Source organism: Oryzias latipes, chromosome 22, assembly GCF_053564925.1.
Source record: "Oryzias latipes strain Hd-rR chromosome 22, Olatipes_Hd-rR_3.1".
Classification (NCBI taxonomy): Eukaryota; Metazoa; Chordata; class Actinopteri; order Beloniformes; family Adrianichthyidae; genus Oryzias; species Oryzias latipes.
This window is the reverse complement of record NC_136258.1, coordinates 15,956,135-15,979,326: the sequence shown is the minus strand read 5'-3', so window position 1 is coordinate 15,979,326 and position 23,192 is coordinate 15,956,135. Positions and strand designations below refer to the sequence as shown.

The 23,192-nt window shown below is 41.3% G+C and overlaps 2 protein-coding genes and 1 long non-coding RNA gene across 11 annotated transcripts in view; 1 reads left to right on the top strand and 2 right to left on the bottom strand.

Moving 5' to 3' along the window:
• Positions 1-6,336: 6,336 nt before the first annotated feature.
• LOC111946860 (uncharacterized) lies at positions 6,337-10,717 on the bottom strand. The gene is made up of 4 exons (XR_002872652.2): positions 10,595-10,717; positions 9,205-9,342; positions 8,659-8,788; positions 6,337-7,025 (listed from the first exon to the last, which is right to left on the bottom strand). It is a non-coding gene; the product is annotated as an uncharacterized LOC111946860 (long non-coding RNA).
• Positions 10,718-12,466: 1,749 nt separating this feature from the next.
• Positions 12,467-18,098, bottom strand: LOC111946859 (uncharacterized). Of its 9 annotated transcripts, none has more exons than XM_078941029.1 (12): positions 17,880-18,098; positions 16,825-16,930; positions 16,612-16,683; positions 14,450-14,537; positions 14,260-14,334; positions 13,940-14,164; positions 13,729-13,878; positions 13,512-13,656; positions 13,347-13,429; positions 13,147-13,221; positions 12,727-12,858; positions 12,467-12,629 (listed from the first exon to the last, which is right to left on the bottom strand). In XM_078941029.1, the coding sequence occupies exons 1-6, from the start codon at positions 17,956-17,958 to the stop codon at positions 13,973-13,975; spliced, it is 612 nt and encodes a 203-aa protein (XP_078797155.1). In that variant the 5' UTR covers positions 17,959-18,098; the 3' UTR covers positions 12,467-12,629; positions 12,727-12,858; positions 13,147-13,221; positions 13,347-13,429; positions 13,512-13,656; positions 13,729-13,878; positions 13,940-13,972. The 9 variants fall into 9 exon arrangements, with proteins under 9 accessions (XP_078797155.1, XP_078797156.1, XP_078797153.1 ...); XM_078941030.1 differs by having other exon boundaries at positions 14,462-14,537; XM_078941027.1 differs by adding an exon at positions 14,614-14,790 and having other exon boundaries at positions 13,512-13,623; positions 13,940-14,334; positions 17,880-18,095.
• A 2,623-nt stretch (positions 18,099-20,721) lies between these two features.
• Positions 20,722-23,192, top strand: part of LOC101172295 (formin) — a 47,242-nt gene continuing 44,771 nt past the window's right edge. Inside the window, exons 1-2 of the mRNA XM_023951602.2 lie at positions 20,722-20,858; positions 21,519-23,114. Of these exons, the coding sequence (XP_023807370.1) occupies positions 21,596-23,114 (1,519 nt within the window). The 5' untranslated portion in view covers positions 20,722-20,858; positions 21,519-21,595. The remainder of the gene's footprint in view (positions 20,859-21,518; positions 23,115-23,192) is intronic.

The window sequence follows — 23,192 nt, the reverse complement described above, 5'->3', positions numbered from 1 at the left end:
AAATCACTTGCGCGTCTCCGCTGTGCGAAAAATGGAGAGGATCAGGACCACGGACAGCGCCCCGAAGAACATCACTGCGCTGACCGTGGTGCTGATAAAACAGTCATTGTTGGCTGGAAAAAGTTGGCAGGAAATAGCTCTTAAATTGGTTTTTAGTAGCCTGCTTTCATGCACTTAAAGTGCAGAGCTCAGTCAAAAGCTAGTCTGGATCCGTGACCTGTGTAAAGCACATGCAGTTAACAATGTTTCATATTTCTGATCCATTTCCCTCTTAAGAGTAGTTTAAAAATGAAGAAAACTTTACGGATTTTATCCCACAAAATTATACTATGAAGATTTTTTGTCCAAACACAAAGATCCCTCCGTTCAGGCTTAAGGAATGTTTAATGCACTATCTTGATGCAATGCCACTCTCTGGCGGTAAAACTGCGTAATGCAAATTGGGAACGTTTTTTGTGCTGGAAAATAATTGCTGTTTGCTAAGGAGAAGAAATAGGATCTGGATATGAAAGTGGTATATTTTATGTTTATTAAATAATCATATACTACTTGTAGTCATTATGATATCATTTAGTGGATTTAAAAGGCTTTCCTCAATTAAATCTGACCTGTCCTAGTGTGCATGACACCCAGTACAACTTACCCTATCCTGTAGTCACTTAAAAACGTTTTGGTTTCTTTGCAAATTTTAACCAGAGCACTATTCTGACCTGTGGTGCAATTACCTATTATCTCTGTTAGACTGTGTAAATATTTAATACATTTTATTTTGTCACTGTAAATGCTATATCCTGCTCTTTATCCCTGCAATAATGAACAAATTTCCCAATATCATAGTGATCCATCAGCAGCATGTTTGCCCTCCAAACACTCTGCAGAGAGCTTCTAGCTTTAGGGAATGGAGTGAACCACTTCAGTCACTATACACCCACCTCTTCATCTGCTTCCATTTTTAAAATACAGCAAGTGCAGAGTGAAGAGGGGCTGTGCAAACACACGTATGGCAAAATATAACTCCTTGATCAACAGTACCATGCAAATCTGACTGCAAACTGAATGACATAACTGGCTTAAAAATACAAACATTGTGTTACTTTTGTTTTGTTACTGACTCTTAAGCCTGTTCAGACTTTTAAACATTTGGAATGAAGCCCAGACGTTTTGTTTCATAATGTGGCCCCTCTGATAAGTTAGTAACCAGTCCCATTTAACCTGGGCCATGCAGTGTCAGCTGATTAGGGTTCCAGCAGATCCTAAACTGGATAAAGCAGAAAATCACATCAAAGCTGCAACTTTAACCCTTAAAACTAATTGCTAACTTGCAAATTATGAGCTCTCTGATGTAAAGGACCCTATTCAGCTCGCTGGTTCTTCACTGTGGTGTACTTTTTTTAAGACAAAAAGAAAGAAAGAAAGAAAGAAAGAAAGAAAGAAAGAAAGAAAGAAAGAAAGAAAGAAAGAAAGAAAGAAAGAAAGAAAGAAAGAGTTCCAAAACACCTTTAATGACCAATCATCATTAAACAAATAAAATATTCACATCAAAAAATTAAAGAAAAACACAAAAACAAAGAAACAAACTCAAAAATTTACCACTAAAGAGTCATCCTTGACGAAACACAAAACATTTTGTACAGCCCAAATATTTTCAAAAACATCAAGTGCATGTGTGAGCCTATAAAAACCAAATTCGACGTTCAACCTTGCCACCAAAAGTCTTTTAAAAAGAAACAGGACATCGTCAGACCCAACTCCCCGTATCCGATTTTTCCTCGTCAACCATACCGCCAACTTGGCTTCACCGGAAAGAAAATTTAACAAAACATGGACTCTCCGCTTTCTGGCCAAATATTTTGGCCCATAAATGAAACACACAGATGAAAACTGTTCTCCCAGCCCCTCAAAAAAAGAACGAAGAAGAGAAAAAAGTCCAGTCAGACGTTGACACTGCAAAAAAAGATGTTCCACAGTTTCTGCAACAGAACAGAACGGACACCCATCCCCCGCGCCAGGATTAAGATGCACCAGATATCTGTTCGTGGCTATGATCCCGTGTACGACCCTCCACTGGAGGTCACCTACCCGTTTCTCAACAGGAGCTTTGTACAGGGATCTCCAACAGCCCCTCGGGGAAGACCCCGTGCCAAACAACTCAGCCCACCTCGACACTCTGACGTCCATCAAGGAGCGCAAGTTCAAAACTTTAACACATAAAAGATATAAAGCCTTCTTCCCAATCGTTTCAAAAGTTCCTATTTGAGGAGTAGTCCAGGACAGGAGTTTAGTTCCGTCCTCCTGCCATCCCTCGCAGGCCGGAGAAACCTGCAGAGGAGGAAAGATGAAATCCACACCATCCACCCACTGGCTAGATGCAGTAGGATCCATCACATAGGTTTGATAGGACACAGGCAAGGAGAGACAAATCTCCTTCACGAGATTTTCCAATGTTCTGAGAGATCTTATTCCGGTAAAAGCAGAAAGCTCAGGAACAGGAGTCTGTAGGAGATGTCCAAGCTTCACACAGCCCGCATCTCTCAACTTCGACCTCATGGTAGCAGAAACCAGAATCTGTGAGTTGAGGAGGTCGTTTCCAAAAATGGGTTCTTCGAACAGCCATATTCCAGGTGTTGAAACTATTTCCCTTTTGCAGAGCAACAGTCGCCAGGCTTGTAGGACAGAGCAGTAGAAAGGTGAAAGTCCAGTCAGGTCCAAGGTATGAAGCTGGGGCAGAAACAAATGTTTGTCAAATCCATAACCCCCAGCTTTCCTCAGCAGCACACATGCAGTATCCAACCACGGCAGTCCAAAACCGTGGAGCAGACGCTGCGCTGTCCGCAGTCTAAAGGCGGCTACACGGGCCGAAATATCAATCAGTCCCTGACCGCCCTCCTCAACCGGCAGGTAGAGAATGGCAGCTCTTAGCCAATGATGACCAGACCAAAAGAAATCCACCACGGTCTTTTGAAGTGCAGTGATGAGGCTTGCAGGAGGAGGCAACACCATCATACTATGCCAAAGTGTCGAGGCAACCAAGTTATTGACAACAAGAACTCTACCCCTGAAGGAAAGCTGAAGCAGCAGGTATTTCCATTTAGACAGTCTGGCACACACTCTCTCCATGACACCCTCCCAATTCTTTTTCTGAAAAACGTCACTGCCCAAATAAACTCCTAAAAACTTCATCCCCTCCGTTCCCCAATCAAGATTCCCAGGCAAAAGAGGCAATGTGGAGCCCGACCAACGTCCCAACAATAGAGCGGTGCTCTTACCCCAGTTCACCTTAGCCGAAGAAGCCCTTTGGAAAAGATCCAGAACATTGCACAGAGAATCAATATCTGCCTGATGTCGAACAAAAACTGTTACGTCATCTGCATATGCAGACACCACAAGAGACGGTTTGTGGGACATTTCTGGTAACATCAATCCTGTAAGCAGAGTACGTAGCCTATGGAGAAAAGGTTCAATGGCAATAGCGTACAGTTGTCCAGAAAGTGGACATCCCTGTCTAATCCCTCTCTGAACCATAACAGGTCTGCTCAGTCCGCCACCAATCTTGACTAAACAAAAAGCCTCCTTATACAAAAGAGCCAACAAAGACGTAAAAAACTCTCCAAAACCAAAAGCTCTCAAAGCAGAAAATAAATAAATATGATCAACCCTATCGAAGGCCTTCTCCTGATCCAAGGATAATAGTCCAACTGAGGTGTCACAGTGTTTGCAAACATCAAATAAATCACGTACAAGAAAAAGATTGTCCATAATAGATCGGTCAGGCACACAATAGGACTGATCTCTGTGAATGATTACACCTAAAACATTCTTAAGTCTATTGGACAGGACCTTAGAGAGCAACTTATAGTCTGTACAGAGCAAGGCAAGCGGTCTCCAGTTCTTCAGGAGAGTTAAGTCTCCTTTCTTAGGAAGAAGAGAGAGAACAGCATGACGGCATGAGAAAGGTAACAATCCAGTCTGTGAGCAATCCTTGAACACCTCTAGTAGATCCGGGCCCAGGCACTTCCAGAAGTGTTTATAAAAATCCGCCGGCAGCCCATCCAAACCAGGAGACCTCCCGAGCGCCATCTGACCCACAGCAGCAGTCAATTCCTCCATGGAGATTGTAGAGTCCAAAAGATCCCTGTCTGCGTCACTCAGTCGTGGGAGTCCCTCCATCAGCTGTTCCACACAGTCGCTGTCGCAGTCCTCTTTTCCGAATAAGCCGCTATAAAAATCCACCGCAAGAGTTCTCATGGCAGCCGGACTCGTAGTAACAGTCCCATCAAGAAGGCGCAGACAGACCATCTGTTTCTTCCTAGAAACAGATTTCTCCAGGTTGAAAAAGAACGACGTGGGAGCATCCATGTCTCTGATGGTGGTAAACCGAGCTCGAACTAAAGCTCCCTTAGCCCTTTCACGGAGAAATGAACTCAGTTCACCCCGTCTGCTCTTAAGTAATTGACCTTGTGAAGCACTATGAGTTGAACAAGTGTTTTCTAGCCCAGAAATTTCTTTTTCCAAAGCAGATATTGCTCTCTTAGTTGCAACTGTGGAATGGCTCGTATACTGCTGACAGAAAACCCGTGTTTGTGCTTTACCCACCTCCCACCACTGGCTAACAGAAGCAAAATCAGATCTTCTACATCTCCAAAGCTCCCAAAAAAACTCAAATTTCTCACAAAAAACTCTATCCAGTAGAAGCTTCACATTGAAATGCCAGTATGAACTTCCTTTTGTAGAAGATCCAAGGTGTAATTCTAGTGTTATCATATGATGATCACTAAAAGCAACTGGATAAATGGAACATCCATAAACCCTGTTTCTAAAACTGTCTGTGATATAAAATCTGTCCAGTCTAGCGAGGCTCAATTTTCCACCCACATTCCTGGCCCACGTGTATTGTCTGGTTTGGGGATTATTAAGCCGCCACACGTCAACCAAAGAAGAGTCAGAAACAATCTTTGATAAAACCGATGATGACTGGAAATGAGGTTCTGCACCTGTTCTATCTAAAGTAAAATCTAACGTGCCAACCCAGTCTCATCCTAAAATGTGTAGTAGCTACATTTGTCCACATGAAAATGCGTGAGAGTTTTACAAAAACGCCCCCTAAACTGTGAGGCGGATACGTTTCATTTTTCTATTCATTTTCTTCTAGCCTTCTCAGGATCACGTGACTTTGGAGGTTTGGCCTGCCATGAGCAAAAAACATGGCGGATGCACGTTCATTTTTCGGTGGAATATCCCATAAAACAAGATATTTTGAGGACTAATTTTTATTTTGACAACATTTCTAGTGAGAAATATACCATTTTCTTTTAAAATATGCTTTCATGTTGGACATACAGTTTGTAGTTTGCTTGTTTCGTTCAACTTTTTCTCCCAAAGGCTCTGTGTTACGTTGGAGAAACACGTTAACTTTCATTCATATCTGCAGACGTGCGCGTGGGTCACGTGACTAATATGTTTCTCTTTTTTCCGCAGAAAATGCCATAAAATAGGAGTGATTGTGGACTAATTTATTTTTGAAAACATTTCTAGCAGTATATATCCCCTTTATTTTCATAATATCCATTCATTGCAGACATGCAGTTCGTAGTTTGTTTGTTACGTTCAACTTTTCCTCAAGGATCTGAAGCTTCTGATCTTTTCCATAAATATATGCGGGCTGACGTGGGTCACGTGACGTGAGTTTCTCTTTTTTCATATAGAAGATCTCGTGAAAAGGTACGTTGCTATTTATTAATTATTTTTATTTACATTTACGGACCCGTGTATAGGTTTCATGCTGTGTTGATCAGGCTTTGATTGACATGTGACAACAAACCGGAAGAATGTTGTTCAGGAACGGACTGGAGAGTTCTCTAAATTTACTTAGCGATTTTTTTTATTCAATAATCTTTTACATGTTAAAGTATTCACACTACAAGTCTAAATGCTGTGTACGATGTCTGATCTTTTCCATCATATCTGTGGGCTGACGTGGGTCATGTGACGCGAGTTTCTTTTTTTTTTCCTGTGGAAAAATCTCGTAAAATAAGATCGTCTGAGGTTTAATATTTAGGTTTAATAACATTTTTAGGGACCGATGTACTCTGTCGTAACGTCCATGCAAGCGTATTTTTTCAACATCAACTAGTTGAGTTTAGAAATACACTGTATAATTAAAAAAAGACGTTTGGCTCTAAACTGGTTTTGTGATTGGTCCCACGTTTATCGGGAAGGTTAAGTTCTAAAAATAGGCCCAGTGACAAACAGGTTTTTATTTTTTTACAGAAATTAATGTTTCCATTACTAATGCAAACTTTTTGTTTTGCAGGTCTCATGTCGCATGACAGATTGCAGTTGTTTTTTTATACAAACTTTATTGACTGTAACAATTCAAAACAATTCCCAACAGCAACAAGAAAGAAACAAACCAGAGGATTATTATGAAATTTTTCACAAAAACATTGAAACTGACGCACAGATTGAATGTTTTAAATGCTTTCTTATTGTCAGAGTTTCTTATTGTGTTCATGTTTTGTTTGAACTCATTGATAAAGTTAGAAAAATGGGGGGGGGGGGGGGGGGGTATGATTTCTAACTTTGTATTTATGAATAAAAATAAAAAAAGGTTAATGATGTAGAATTGTTCTTTTTTATGGGATGGACAGTGGGTGAGGCACGACAGATTGCAGTAAAACTAAACAGTAAAACAGTCAAACTGCTACCACAATAGTGTTGAACTTCTGTTGAGAATAATTCATTCATAAATCTGTCTATATATTAGAATATCAGCATCTGGATCATTTACGTCTATTTTAACATAAAAGAGGCTAAAAGAGGACATAACATCAACAAACAACAACTACTAATAAATATTATAGGAAATAAGGAAACTAAGTATAAAAAAGTAAAACAAAATAAATGTACATAGTATATTATTTATTATTGTAAATAAAAAAATAAACATGTCTGACTAAGAGTGGGGGTTGAGGTCGGGGTTTTTTTGTCTCTTTTTTGGGATCCAGCGTAGAGGCCATGACCCCCCCCTGCAAGAAAAGTAGAGAAGGTTCAATCAAACAGTGATAGAAAACGATGGGCTACAGTTTGTTCACTCAGTGCTTACAGGGCGACTGTTTTTAATTTGATTAGTGTCAATTATCCTTTGTAGGAAATATTAGTATTATTCAAATATTTATGAATAATTACAATATTACATTGATTTTTAACGCATAGCACAAAAGCATCAAATAATCAATATCTAACAACTTGTAGAACATGAATAATAAAACTTGGACATGCATCCATCATCTACCCCTTTTGACCTTTTATTGACAAAATTAGAAAATATTTATATAATTTTAAATAAACAAAAAAACAAATTAGGCTGATTATTATTTGGACTTATTTATTTGCGACCAAGCAAAAAAACTGATGGAAATTCATGTTGAAGAGGCACGTTGCTGGATTGTCCGTACGTATTTTAACCATAACCCCGCCTTCTTTACTTGCAATTAGGCACTTCAAAATAAATAAATAAATTCATTAATAATATATACAACATAAAACATGACTAGCACTCCATTAACTCCATCTGGGTTTCATAAATAAAATAAAAACGTTTACCACTCAAAACAATCATCAGAACTCTAACACAGTAAATATGCCAAACAAATTAATAAAAAAGCATTTATATACGTTAGAGTTCTACTTTAAAATAGTAATAATGTAAAATAAAAACTGCTCCTTTTTTCTTTAAATGTCCTTATTGCATATTAATCTTTTCCTCCAATCACACGGCTGCATTCTGAAAGATGAAAAGTGTAAACTTGTTTAAGAGATGTTTAAGAGGACTACTGTAAACTAAGATAAATGTGTTAGTTAAAATAAAGTAATAATGCATAGTTATTTTATAATAAAAGACTAAAAAAGGCAAATTAATAATACAAAATCCAAATCTTTACAAATTCGGCAAGTATTTTGTCGTATTACTTTTTACTGGTGGAAATGCAAAGAAAGCGAGCGACAACTTAGAAGAACTGGTTTGAACATGAATTATTGCACAAAGACGGAAAGGTGGGCGTGTCTCCAGGAAAGAGATCCTCATGACAACCAACATGATTTTTGATACGGAGGCTGATGCTTCAAGGAGAAAAGAAACGTCAACAGCCAGTGCTGATCAGAACACAATCCAATGTTCTCATCGTTTGAATAAATCCTGAAATGTTCATCTGCTGGTGTTTGTCTGCATTTTTTGATGATATTTTGCTGCAAAATAAACCCATTAACCATCACTGTTCTGTCTGTGATGGAATAAACGCCAGGGCTACTATGGGAAGATATACGGTAGTCAACATTTTCTTGGAAAGGATTCTTTTTAAATAATATTTTATAGAATCTTTTAATAGTGTGTAAAATGTTTTTAACTACAAAACATTTTAATTGCATATTATATGTTTTATATCAACTGTAATGCCCATTAAAAAGAAAAGCTAAAGTAAACTTGAACTGAATTATTTCTTTCTTATTAAATATTTGAGGAAAAGTGTAAAAATAACCACCAGATGAATAATTCTGTATTTTCATATTTCTTTGGAGAAACATTTGTTGAGGATAAAAAAACACAGGAATATCTAAAAAACACATCATTTTTGCTAACTGTGCAGAAAAATAAGATTGTACCAGGATAGTAAAATGTCAGAAGTTGGCACACTGGTGGACGGCTGTGGGGCTGAAGTGATGGGAGGATGGATGTCTGAAACGGTTGATGGTTGGACGGCTGAAGCACTGGAAGGCTGCTGGTTTTTCCAACCTTAATGGATGAAAATGATGAAATGATTAGTGTGGTTGTTTTGGTGAGACATGACCAGATCTGCTGACGGTTCACAAATGAAAGTTTCTAATTAAACTAGAGTTCATGCACATTGAAGTCATGTCATCAAGCTTCCATGAATAATGAGTTAAAACAACAGACTGAGGTGAATGTAAAATTATTATTACCAGTATACCTGATACAAGGCCTTCATCCAGGCAAAGCACGTTTATGCTTGATCAGGGAACTTAGGGCAACTTAGGGGGCACAACATGTGTGTGGTAAGAGGCGGGACTTTTTGGCAGGTTTGGCAGCAATTTTTGTATCGTCATCGTCAAAATTTAAATTATCATATAACACTGTGAACAGATCGACAATTGGTTAATGACTCTGAGTGACAGATGGTAAATACATACCAATACAGACACTTCATCACATGTGAGGCGTTCTCTTTTGGCCTGAAATCTTTGTAGCCCGCCTTACATTTGGATGTTTTGGCGGCCACAGCGATCACAGTTGATGCAAGAAGTTGTCGAGCCTCGTGGCAGAGTCAGCTGAAAATAGGAAAAGCAGAATTTTTATGTCTCCAGTTCCCCATTCTGATAAGATTTGGGGAAAATATTGCCATATTAATGACAATGGTTGTTAGTTTTACAATTAAATTAAGGTAGCAATTGAAGTCTAACAGTTTTGTAAGAATGTGCAGGTTATTAGTTCTGAATTTTAAAAAGAAAAGTTATAAAAAAAAAAGGTCATGAAGACTTGGTTTTGAGCTGAAGATGTCTTTCCTCTTATCCAAAAATGATTTCTGGAATAAAACTGGTAAAAAAGCAGTTTGACTGGATCAGAGAAAAGGTTTGAGCGAGTGTGACGTCACCCATTTACTTCCAGATCCTCATAACAAAGTCAATTCTGTCGTCGTTTCTCTGTGATAACGACGTCACCACGTTGGAGCCAGTTGACAGTGATTGATCTGAGTCAACGTTTCTATGGCAACTACTGTCGCCAATCAGGAGTAAGCTGTTGAAAGTCCACACTGCTTCCACTGAAAGTGAGCTTGGTGGAATTTGTCAAACAAACATTCAAGGTGGCACATGCTATTACTGAGGCATCTGTTGGTCAGTCTATAATTTGAATAACTTGTGATAAAGAAACAGTTTTGTAAAACAAATAACTGGAATTAGCAAAAACCTGTTTAAAAGGGTATCACAACAAGAATGGTTAATCTGACCCATAGAATGGCTGACTGACAGCTGTTTGTTTCTCTTTAGAAGTCTATAGGATTTTGGCTCCTTGTACTTCCTGTTTGGAACGTGAGGGGGAGGAGTCAGTCAGTCCAGGTCTCTGAGACAGAGACTGTTTTAAAATATTTACAAAACCAAGTCCAGATGATCGTTGTTACAACGTTTTTTGTGTAAATTTGGAGAAAACCCCTAAATAGGTCAATCATAACACTTTAATATATCAGGAAATTACTGTTCCTTTTTTTGCCGGGAAACCGGCGGTGGCGCGAGCGCTGCCATAATCATTAACTAATGTAACCCCGATTCTCACAAACCTCCCTTCCTCTGCTCGACCACAATAACTATACAGTCGAAACAAATAATTAATACATGTTTCTATGATCATAGTACCCTGCAGTCGTGTTACGTTCAGTCTCTCGATGGACTGGAGGCCGTATTTTTCAGCACCGCTCCTCCGTCACACAGTAATAACAACAACAGCTGCATTCATCTGTCAGATGAAAATACTTTCAGATGATCATAAAGTATTTTCATTAATGCCTCTTGTGTTTACATTTCTTACCTTTGAGACTTCTTTAGCTCGCGCAGAGATGCAGAAAGCGCGACAACCAGATTACCTTTATTGACGCCCAACACCCCCCGACCGGCGCGCGGACACGTGGGGGTGGGGTGGCTTTATGTGCACGGCGCGCACGCATGCGTATTTGCACTAAAATTTTCACATGGCCTCTTTGGCATATAAACCTAACATTTCTATCATTTGTGTCTAAATTACGAGCAGTAAATAACACAACTTGATTTGTGTGTGTCAAAAAATATTTCATGTTGGGTCTAAATCAGATAAACATTGTTCATCACATCAAATATTTACATATTTACTGTATTATACTGTTTTCATATATTTGTTACTTTTATCATCTAAATTGTCCTAAGATTTATGAAAAAATGAAAATCACACACTGAAAAATAGGGTTTGCTTTATCATTTTATTCTGCATAATGGAATGTTTGGCTCAAAACTGAGCTCTTTGGCATCGACTCAACCATTGGGTTTGGAGGAAGAGAATTGCTACCTATGACCCCAAGAACAGCTTCCCCACTGTCAAACATGGAGGTGGAAGCATTATGCTTTGTGGCTATTTTTCTGCACAGAGCTACGTCACCACGTTGATGGAGCCATTAATGGAAAATCTTGAGTGAGAACTTCCTACCCTCCTTAAGTCAGGACCCTTCAAATCAGTCATGGATGGGTCTTCCAACAGGTTAGTGACCTAGAACCTACAGCCAAGGCAACCAAGGAATGGCTGAAGAACAATCATATCAAGGTCATTGAGAGGCCCAGCCCATGTCAATCCTATGGAGAGATCTCACAGTCGCCAAGCAACAGCCACCAAATATTCATGATGTAGAAGGGTCAAAAGAAGGGCAAATACATTTATATAAATTCTTTCAAGTTGATTTCTTTCTAGGTTTGCAATTCTGCACAACAAAGGACAACAACTTTTTTTCCTCCAAATAAAGGCAAAAACCTTGAAACTTCATGTGAGTTCTTGGCAACTGCCATTTCCCAAATCCTGCTCATACTGGACCCACATCTCCATGTCTTGGATATAAGTAATTAACTTGCCAATAACAAAGACTTATGAAAGGTCACTGAGGTGAACTTTGTAGACAAGTGCGGAAACTGTATAGTGTAAGGCTGATCGGCAAATAAAAGACCATGAAAGTCATCTTGGACTTTAGTAGGCATAGAGGAGGGTTCACAGCTTCCCTTTCCTGGGCATCCCCATCTCAGCTGATCTAACTTGGTTTCCTAACATCCAGGACGTTATCAACAAGGCACATCAGCACGTCTGAAGCTGCTGGCAACCTACCGCTCAGCCAGTCCAACTGCATCATGGTCTGGCTCTCAGATCAAACTGAAGAAGAGCAGCAGAAGCTTCAGTGCTGAAGATACTGGAGCAGATCATCGGCTACCCCCTTCCCTACCTGTCATCCTGTCTGAGTAAAGGGACGTGTCAAGGACAGCCCCCTTCCTGCAGCTAACATACTGATACACATATCACTCCACACTTCTAATATTCTTAATTTCTCATGTCATTTACCCCTAATTTAAGATAACCCATTGTCATTTTGCTACATTTTACTTCAGTCTTGCTCAATTAAAATGTAGTCTGTACCCTGACAAAGGATTTGGAGATGCATAGCACATTATATGAGTTTAATAGGTCAGTGTTTCATTCTAAGGTGTTGGACATACAAATCAAAGGCCAAACGTTTGAGATAAAATGAGAAGTGTCTTCAGCACAGGTGTGAGCACTGAAATGTTTAGCTAGTGTTGTAGAAACTTGAACGGAGGTTAAAAAAATAATGTAATTGTTGAAATTTAGGTTGAAAAAACCTTCATTGGTGCGGTGCAGAAAAAAAATCTCTCATTTCAATTAAAAGTCATTTATTTATTGGTACAAAGTTGAAATGAGGTTTTCCTTCTTATAAGCCTTTTTTAGGGGTGGAGCTGGGGCTTGAACTGCAGAAAGTCTCCTCCTCAGCAGACAATTAGTCCCTCATGTTCTCTCTCCATCAAGGCCTCTGTGCTGCCTGAGAATGAAATGAAGAGGAAAACACATAAATGCCACAAGCCCTGGACATCCATGCAGATCACAAAGAGAAACCTCCTGGCTTTGCGGGGCAGAACCTTCCAAAAGCTGGGAGGAGAGCTCTTCAACCACACTTCAAGGACCCGCAGTGCTGCTGGACTTCACCAACCACAGTCTGGTCAGCAGCATGACATCCTAGAGCCTTTAGTTCTTTACCATGGCACCATAACCTGCAATCCATCACATCATGCTTGATCAGTTATGCAACAACTTTAGAAAGTGTAACCCTTGTGCTATCCTAGGCACTTTACCATTGGGAGTTGGGTCATCTAGACCCACTAGACAGTGCTCTGAACCTTTTTTCTTCAATGATTTGTGATCTTCACTGGTGTCCATGGATTACATGAAATCTTTTCACCTTTATCCACCTTTGTCATGGTAGGGAGAACACCTCAATGGAAGGGGGGGGGGGGGGGGGGGTCATCTAAGATAGCACAAGGGTTACAAAAGATTTTTACCATATGCTGATTCTTGTTTTCCTGATGCTCAGACAAAGCCCTTCAGTGTTTTTCTCTGGGTCATTTTGATTGGTCCTTGTGGGAAGAGATTAATGTATTAATAATACTGAAGAAATCAAGAGATATTCCACATCAACAGCATGAGAGTAACATGAAAGAAACAAGCCAACATTTATCTACAACATTACCACAATCTTTACCTGGAGGTATCATTCTGGTAACGTCTGCTCCAGCTTTTCTGACTTCCGCTTGTTCCAGCCACCGGCCTGAACGGCGAGGATGTCTGTGCAGAATGAAAGGATCAAAATGTATTAAACTGAGAAAACAAATTACACAAAAAGGATGCATCTTCAATGAGTATTTACCAGTTTTTGACACATATGTACTCGGAAGATGTGTCTGCTGAAGAGAGGAAGCTGTTCAGTCGGTTCAGTCCCTTTCCCTGAAGTTGTCCCTTCTTGATTTCATCCTCGGATCCTCATCATTTCAACCAAAATGTATGTTTGCAAACTTTTGAAACATAAGGGATTAGAAAAAAACTCCAACAGGAATAATGAGAAATAAGCCGTTGATAATTATTACCTCACACATCCAAGAGTGAACTTGAAAAGGACACATGTTCAACAGGTCCTGCATCTCAGGACAAGGAACGCCAACCTTCTCCAAATGCGATCAGAACTCGTAGACTACATCAGAGCAGAAGAACTGCAAGGTCTGTGGAGAAAGCCGTTTCTGCAAATAGAAGGGGTTCATGAAAATATCTCAACGGAACAGGTTCAGGAAGCTCGCTCACCTGGAGAGAGCTCTGAGTGGAGCCGCTTCCACTCTACATCCAGAGGAGGACGCCTCCCTGGGGGGGGGGTTCCATGCATGTCTCACTGGGCAGAGGCCCTAAGGAAGACCCAGGACACGCTGGGGAGACTACGTCTCTCAGCTGGCCCCGGGGTCCCCCAAGAGGAGCTGGAGGAGAGGGAAGTCTGGGCATCTTTGCTAAGACTGCTGCCCTCACAACCTGGTTCTGGATGAATGGAAGAAGATGGATGCATGGATGGAACGTGTTCAGTCCTTTCAGCAAAACTCCACGATGGCAGACTGCGATCCTTCCTCATTTACTTTGCCAGAAGACTTGTTGGAGGACTCTGGTGCTGCCACAAACTTTCCTGCTCCACATCTCCCATCTCCAGGATTCTATCAAAACAAATGAATATTGTACATAAACATGATGATATGACACAAAATACATTAAGACATATAGGCAGGCGTGTTCATTTTCTTAAGGAAGAAGACATTAAAATAGCTTTACATGTTCTATTGCCCCATGAATGCAGTTCACAAAGGAGGTCTCCACAGTGTTTTTGGTCAGAAACGCATCTTCAAAATAACCACTGAGCCTAAAAGAACAGAAAAGTTTACATAAGAAAAACATTTATACCATCAAAAATGTAGGTGGAAAAATTTTTTACACACCCCAGTTGGCTCTCAAAACAGTACATTTTGCAAGTTCCATCCACTGCTACAGCCAACATGGAGGGAGAGCATGCAGGACCCTGAAACAGATGAACCTGACAGCCTCTCCATCTCAAAGTTAGCAGAAAATCAGTCCAGGAACTATTTGTGCATGTTGTCTCCAAATAACTGACCCGTCTGAAAGAGGAAAGGGAAAAAAACACGAGGTTCTTTTATGTATATACATACACACATACAAGAATCAGGAATCAGACTTTCTAACAGAATTTTTAGCTATTATAAAATCGTTCCCAGTGTTTTTTTTAATTACGATCATTTTGTTTTTAAAGACATTTTTCTGCAGCACAGCAGCTCATAAGAATTTCACCTCAGAGCTGTGGTGCAGATGTTTGCCTCTGCTAATTTCCCATAAACCGTTTGTTGATTCTCTCTCCCGCTAGCTTATAGCACCTCACAAGCCCTAGCCGACATTAGCATAGCAAAAAAAAAAAATCAATGAGCAACATTGGAGCTATCCATGTGTACACTTTTGAGCCAGATACTAGCTCAGACTAGGGAACTCAGGACATTAATGGATCTACTGGTTTTTGTCTGCAAGTGGATGCATCAGAATTGGAGCGGAGCAGAGACTTTGGCCCATTCATGGCAGTTAGAGCGTCACAACTAAGAGCTTTTTGAGACAATGAGTTTCATCTTCTCCTGATCCATCGAGATTTGAATAAATACTCAGAAACAGTTTTAATCTTATATTATTCTGTATATGTTTATATTTTTGTTAATGTTCTCAATAATGAGAAAAATGTTTGATCTTAAAAACGTGACTTCCATTGGAGCGGCTCTTTAACTTTGTTGACAACGCTAGGATAAATAAATGTGGTCAGCCAAATCAGCCATAATTGTTTAGACCAGGGGTTTGCAGCCTGAGGCTCCACAGCCACAAGTGGCTCCTTGACCCCTCCTTTGTGGTTCTCCGACAAAAAATAAAAATGTTTTTAATTCAAACAAATATCCTATTTTTCAGACGACACAGCGCATCACGCAAAACAAAACAGTCAGATAAGTCAAACTTTACTCAACTTGGTGATCTACTCAACAGTTGAAGCAAAGTATTACTGTGCCAGGCTCCTGACTACAGTACCCATAATGCTTCAATAATCTATCAAGCGGTAATGCACAATATTTTAAGAAATTCCAGCATTTATGACCAATTTTTTTAAACCTGACAACGTACCACAAAAAATCAATTTGAGGTCAATACGCACAATTTAGAGGGCCTATCCCATGCTAGCCATTTAGAATAAACTATTTCCTCGATCTCTGAGGCTCCGCCTTTCTCTTCTTGTGGGTGTCGCCTATTTCATGACATCAACCTAGAGTCGGCGTCGGCAGCGTTTCTGCGTTTCTTCCATCCAAACTTTTGCAAAGATGGATGTGCATATTGTGTAATGAAAGCATTTTGCTGATCACCGCTAGCTCCATAGAGGAAGTGGGGGTGTCTGTTAGCCTGGAGGCGGTTTAGCTGCACAGGCTCTTCCTGGAAGAGGCTGCTCCTCACTTATGATGACGTCACAATGTGAGGACCCTCTTATTGTGAATTGGGAGGGGCTGGTGCTCAGAGGGTTTCAGAGGAATGTTGAGAGATGCGTGAATGGATCAAAATACTGCTGTGGATTAAGTTTTGTGAGGAATTAACATTATAATACACTTTAAAATTTTAAAAAGTTGATATTGCATGATATAGGCCTTTAAAGAAATACTGGCTGAGATGTACTAACAACATAAAATCTACAATGTGTAAAAAAAAGCCTTTGTAAACCCCAGTAGTTATCCAGTTTCCAAAATAACATAAATGCAAATGAGTGTTTGATTTTCTAAACGCTGAAGAGACACCTTGTGTGTCCTACTGAGTTCTGCACAGTGAGACATTAGAAAGGCTCTTAGCTGTTTAAAGGGCTGCAGACCCCCGTTTCTGGCTAAATGACCCAAAAGGAAACTTACCTCTGCGGAGACCACGTGACGTTTCCGCCCCCGTCCTCTATACAGAAGAGGCCTTCACCGTGATGCTGCGGCCTTTTAAATTTAAGATGGAAAAACGCCTCGTCATTCAACGTTAATCCTAAACAGCCAACACGTTTTTACTAAAAACCCATCTCTGGTTTCCCAAATCTAAACATTACATTTCTACAGAGAAAAGTTCAAAGCATCGCCCACCTTCCAGCTGTCCAAGAGTTCTTCAGCCGCGCGCCTTCCTGCGGGTTCATCCGGGGGTTTCCGGGGGAGTGGGGTGGGGGTGCCCGTATGACGCTGCGTTCACTGGCTTTTCGAAATGCGCACTTCATGTCAATTGGGGCAAATTGAAGGCTTAAAAGCCTGATTACTTTAGATAATATATCCTATTTAATATATCATATTTAAAACTTTATTGAGAATTACTACAGGAAACAGTGATGAAACCTTTTTTAACAGATAAATTAGAGCACTTCATTGTAATACTATAATATATGAGATACGTCAAAAAAATTGACAGTTAAAGAAAAAAGAATATAATAGATGCTAATATTTTATAAACTCCATCAAAATAATTGTTTCATCTCATTTATCATAATATTTATAGGTTTTTTATCACACACCATTAGACTCGTAGTGTAAATAAATTAAAATGCAGAAAAATCAATTTAAAGAACTCTTTGGTCAGCCCCTGAACTCAACATTTTTCCGGTTTGTTGTCACATGTCAATCAAAGCCTAATCGCCGCAACAGCAACACGGAACGAGAAAACCTATACACGGGTCCCTAGAAATGTAAATAAAAGAAATTAATAAATCGCAACGTACCTTTTTACGAGATTTTCCACAGGAAAAAAAGAGAAAGGCACGTCACGTGACCCACGTCAGCCTGCATATATTTATGGAAAAGATCAGACGCGTTCAGATCCTTGAGGAAAAGTTGAACGTAACAAACAAACTACGAACTGCATGTCTGCAATGAATGGATATTATGAAAATAAAGGGGATATATACTGCTAGAAATGTTTTCAAAAATAAATCAGTCCATATTCACTCATATTTTACAATTTTCTGCGGAAAAAAAGAGAAACATATAAGTCACGTGACCCACGCGCACGTCTGCAGATATGAATGAAAGTTAACGTGTTTCTCCAACGTAACACAGAGCCTTTGGGAGAAAAAGTTGAACGAAACAAGCAAACTACAAACTGTATGTCCAACATGAAAGCACATTTTAAAAGAAAATGGTATATTTCTCACTAGAAATGTTGTCAAAATAAAAATTAGTCCTCAAAATATCTTGTTTTATGGGATATTCCACCGAAAAATGAACGTGCATCCGCCATGTTTTTTGCTCACGGCAGGCCAAACCTCCAAAGTCACGTGATCCTGAGAAGACTTGTAGAAAATGAATAGAAAAATGAAACGTATCCGCCTCACAGTTTAGGGGGCGTTTTTGTAAAACTCTCACGCATTTTCATGTGGACAAATGTAGCTACTACACATTTTAGGATGAGACTGGGTTGAACGTGCAGTTCCAGTCACCGCCCATCACTATAACGTCCCCTGGATCACAGTTCTTCAAAAAATCCTCTAAAGTGAGGAAAAAGGGGATTCTGTGAGCACCTTCTGCAGGTGCATAAAAGTTAATCAAACAAAATTTAAACCCGTTCAGTTCAACCCTCACAGTGAGGAACCTGCCCGCGGCCACCTCACTAACGGATAAGATATTAAGACTCAGCCGAGGTGAAAAAAGAACCGCCACCCCAGCAGAGAAGACTGTACCATGAGAAAGGAAAGACTGACCCCTCCACCACAGAGCCCATTCTGCTTCAGTCAGTACATCACTATGTGTCTCCTGTAAAAACAAAATATCCAGAGCTTTATCTTCAAAAATGTCTTTAATAATCGCCCTCTTTTCCGCATCTCTCCCACCATTAATGTTTAAAGAGCCTGCCTTAAATGTAAACATAGAGTGAAGAAGGAAAAGTGAAGAAAATAACAGGAAAAGAATCATCCACACACACACAGTCATAACTACGTCAGTGTTTCACCCTTTTTCTTCATTTTCAACCTCCTGGAGCTTTTACCCTTCAAAGCCTTCAACTGTTTACGAACGGTAGTGACATGTTTCTTTAATCGAAACCGTTTCTTTTCATCAAGTATATTAAAGTCAACCTGTTTCTGCAAAGTTAGTGACGTCAGAATGAACTTCTCCAAATCTGGAAAATAATCAGCCACTTTAACTGGTCTACCAAATGAATCTTCTAGGAAGTGATTGATTTCCTCAAGTGAATAAATGTCATCGGACGATATCTGGGACTCTGCCAGAGAGACACAGTCAGAGTCTGAATCCAGCTCCATGTCTGTGGTGACAGGAGGAGGAATCACAGCAGAAAAATCATCAGTAACAGCAGACTGTCCATCTGCACACTCAACCCCTTCACCAGTCACCCCTGTGCCCATTTTATCACCACTAGAATGGTCAGAAATACCTCCAACATTCTCAACACTGACACTCACACCACCTTCAGACTCCTCCTGAAGCTCTGAGGCAGGAGCAACAGTGTTGTCTCTAACATTAACCTCACTATTGCTGCTCTGAGCAGCTTCAGAGCTGCAACCTTCACCAGGATCTGTACCAGTTAGAAGGGCGGGGTCCCCCACACCCACACAGTCTGCAGTGGCGAGCCCCTGCTCCACCTGAGCGGCCGGAGCGGCCTCATCAGGCCGCCCTTCAGCTGCCCTGTGAGGGCAGGCGGCGCGCTTATGCCCAGCGTTTCCGCACTCAAAGCACTTCAGATTTCCCGTGCTGGCATAGACCAAATAATTGCCATCCCCGTGCTTCACGCGGAAGGACACGTCCAGAGTCTGAGCAGAAGAGCTAAGAAACATGAAAACCTGTCTGCGGAAGGACTGAACATGTCTCAGCTTCTCACTCCTGCAGCCCAAACCTACAGTTCGGAAACCGCTAGCAAACTTTCCGTAACGCTGCAGCTCTTTTTCCAGAGCGTCGTTGGGAATGAACGGGGGAACCCCCGAAACAATGACACGCGTCGACGGCACCGCGAGCGGGGACACCTGCAGGAACTCCCCGCCCACAGTGACGCCACACGCGATCAAGTCAGATACCAAACGCTCCTCCGTCAGAAAAACTATCACTCCTTTGTTCATCCGAGAAGCATAAGTAATGTTGGCGTGACCAACTAAGTCTCCCACGGCAAGGAGAATTGTCTCCACAGACACCTGTGGGTCGGGTTGGACGCGGACCCCATGCCTCAGGGACAAGGACGGCGTCTGAGACACCATCCCGGCGAGGCGGGTGAACCGCTGATCCCCCAAACTCACCAGTGAAAGTCGTTAAATACAGTAAATAACTCAAAATAGAAAACGAACAAAGGAGCACTAAACCACACAAACTTTCTGTCAAACTCTCAAACTCACTCACTCACCCACACCGTCCATGCTGACGCCGCTACCAATCTCCCAGCATGCAGTGCAAGAAAGAAAGAAAGAAAGAAAACCAAAAGCACTGGAATTTAAAGAAACATTTTTATATGATGGTACGAATGTAACCTACATAAATTGAATTATTCGTTTTTTATGTAGTTTTATGCTTTATTATTAATTCCACCTTTATCTAAAAAAAACTAAAATTAGCGTTTTTGTACTTTCCTTTTCAAAATCATTAAGAATAACAACAACGAAAACAAGCCGTACTTTCTATTTATAACAGTGTTCATTAAACATAAGGGGAAATTTTTCAAATAAATAAAAAATGAAGTATGTGCCTTCATTTTTCATGTTGCATACGTCATGTACAATACACAAACTGGCCTCTAGGTGTCTCTCTTTAGTGAAAAAACGTGTCAAAGCCCTTGTTGGACTTACCGTGTTGGCTTTAAACGTGAAATTGACTACATTACTGCAAAAAGAAAATTTTGTTTTATTTCCATAAAACATAAGAATCATAAATGTAACTTTAATATCGACGTGTAGCAAGCAGTTCCTGAAATCCCTCACATGTCCCACCTGCAAGCAGCAGCTGTAGTGACTCAAACTGTGGGCGAGACCAAAAACATAAGACAACCAATCAGAGACCAGCAGACCAGCGGCGAGTCTTCCCATTGGCCCAAGATCCCGTGGATCATGTTGGAGTGGCCCAGAGAATCCGAGGTGAGCATCGGCTGGCCGCAGAACAGAGATGAGGAGAAATTCTTTGCTCGACCGTGAAATCGGGTAAGTAATTGCTCATCTTCACTCGGCAGCATCTGGTTTTGCACCTACAGCAGGCGCAGCTGACTTGAACTCACTGTCAGTCTCTAATAACCAACTTCAACTTAGAAACGGGCTAAATCGCAGTTTCAGTCTAATCAAGGAAAAGTTAACATACGACAAATATGCGTCAGATCATTTGCAGTCGTATTTTTGTCGCCATTAGCTAGAAACTCCCTAAAGGGTTATTGTGTTTTAACCTTTTCCATTTAACATTGCCAAATCCACCCGTGGCCGTGGCAAGGTGACAAGATCCCACGGGATTATGTTGTGGCGCAAACAGCAGGGATTCAGCGGGTAACATTAGAAGCACATGTGAGGCTGTTTGGCTTGTAAACAGATGTGGTGCTGCTGTGACGTCAGCTCTTGTGCGGCAGCTTCTTATATATTGATGAAATGCATCTTAGTAAAGGTTCATGTGTGGAAATGAAAATCATTTTTTTGCTTCTAGTTCTTTTTATGCCTAGTGAAACATCTCACCTGTAGGATGAAGAGGAGTGAAAATAATTCGTTTTTTACTTTTAGGCTGCACACATTTTGAGATGATAAAATGTCTGCAGCATCACGGCCAGTCTTTCTATCTGAAATCCGATTTGTCTCTGTGTTCTACTTTCCCCCTGACAGCTTTGAGGCCAGGTGATGAATAGCCTGGTCCCACCTTCAGAAGTTCAGGCCTGTGTTCTCTGCCTGCGTTTTCCATCATGGAGGGCACAAACACTGTGTTGATCCTCTACACCCCCATCTGTGAGCTGAGCAGCATCAGCCTCTACTTTCCCAAGAGGCGGCCCCCGAGCTTCAAATACAAAAGCTGCACGTCTCATTCAGAAAATACCAGCAATGTCTGTGACCGAAGGAAGGAGGATCTTGCTGCGTCCAGACAAAAGGGTCAGTCTTCTGACTGCTCAGTCAAACTCTATAACTCCCAGCAAGCAACAAAGGAAGCTGTTGCGGAGCTGTGCTTGCTGGCTGCTGAGCACCACCAATTGCTGGCAGATTTGTTGTCTTTGTGTCAGGATTGTGCCAACAAAGTCCGGATGGGTAACCAGGACGGGAAGCTTGAGGACGACATGGATACTGGAGAAGTTCATCCTCAGGTTCCCAACATCAGCAAGATTACCGAGCAGAAAAGAGTTTCATCCAAAACCAAAAAGATGAGGAACAAAGGCGGGAACAAGATTGGCGACAGTAAGGATTTGTTACACAATAAGATGAAAAAGAAGGTCTCCAAAGATGCAAGTGAGGAGCCTTCAACTGCCAACAAAACGTTCAACTCTACAGCTGTGCAAGCTAGGCTCATCCCAAAAATATCAAGCTCCGACCAAAGCGTCGACAACCTGGCGACTCTGTCAGGTGTCAGCTCTGGCATTTATCCCATCCTCCCAATGGAGGAACCTTTCCAAATTTGTCGCGACAACTGGGACTTCATGGAAGACAATCGCACACTTGACCCTGATTTCTGCAGCGACTTCTCCGAGTGTGACGGGGAGCTGGGTTATAAGTCCACCTCTTGCACTTTGATGGAGGGGCTGACGAGGCGGGAAAGTGGGAGCAATCTTCGGCCAATGAGGAGGTTTGATTCTTCAGTTGGGGATTCATCAACGGCCAAGTCAGCTCAGCCGCTTTCCAGTGAAGTCAGCCAAAGCAGGACAGGAGTCAGGGTGGTGGCCAAAGTCCATGATGTGGAAGGAAAAGTGCTCCGTGTTGGTCACACCAGTCCAGACATAACAAAACCCCATCCAGGGACAAGTCAATGTTGTCAGGAGACTGGAAGGTGGCGAGCATCAACTAAAGATGATCTGTTGGATGTTGGTAAGGAAAAGACATCAAATAAGCCAAATAAAGGTCTACGGCTGCCCTTGTCCTACACTACTGACCCAGCGGGCCCTGGGACGTCCCACCCAAAGAGCCCTTCGTCTTCTCTCGCTGGAGTATTCAACACATCTTTTCCAGCTTCAAATAGTCTCCAAAGGATGTCCCCAGTGTTGTCCCCTCTATCATCCAAGTCGCCGAACTCTCAGCTCAACCACCGTATTGTCCTGCTACCAGATAAAGATGAGGAGCTCGATGCAGACACATCCAGCAACACGGAGGAATCCAAAATCTTTACTGAAGTCACAGACAAGAACGGCAACAAGCAGACTGTGACTCGCCTGGGTCGGAACCTCAGCAGGCGACCGAGCAACTCCAAGTGGAACTCCTCCAGTAACTCCACCACAACAGGTGAGTCATTAGAAATCCCACTTTGAGCTCACCGGCTCGTGTCTACCCTCCCCGCCTTGGTGTAAGTGGAGACGTCTT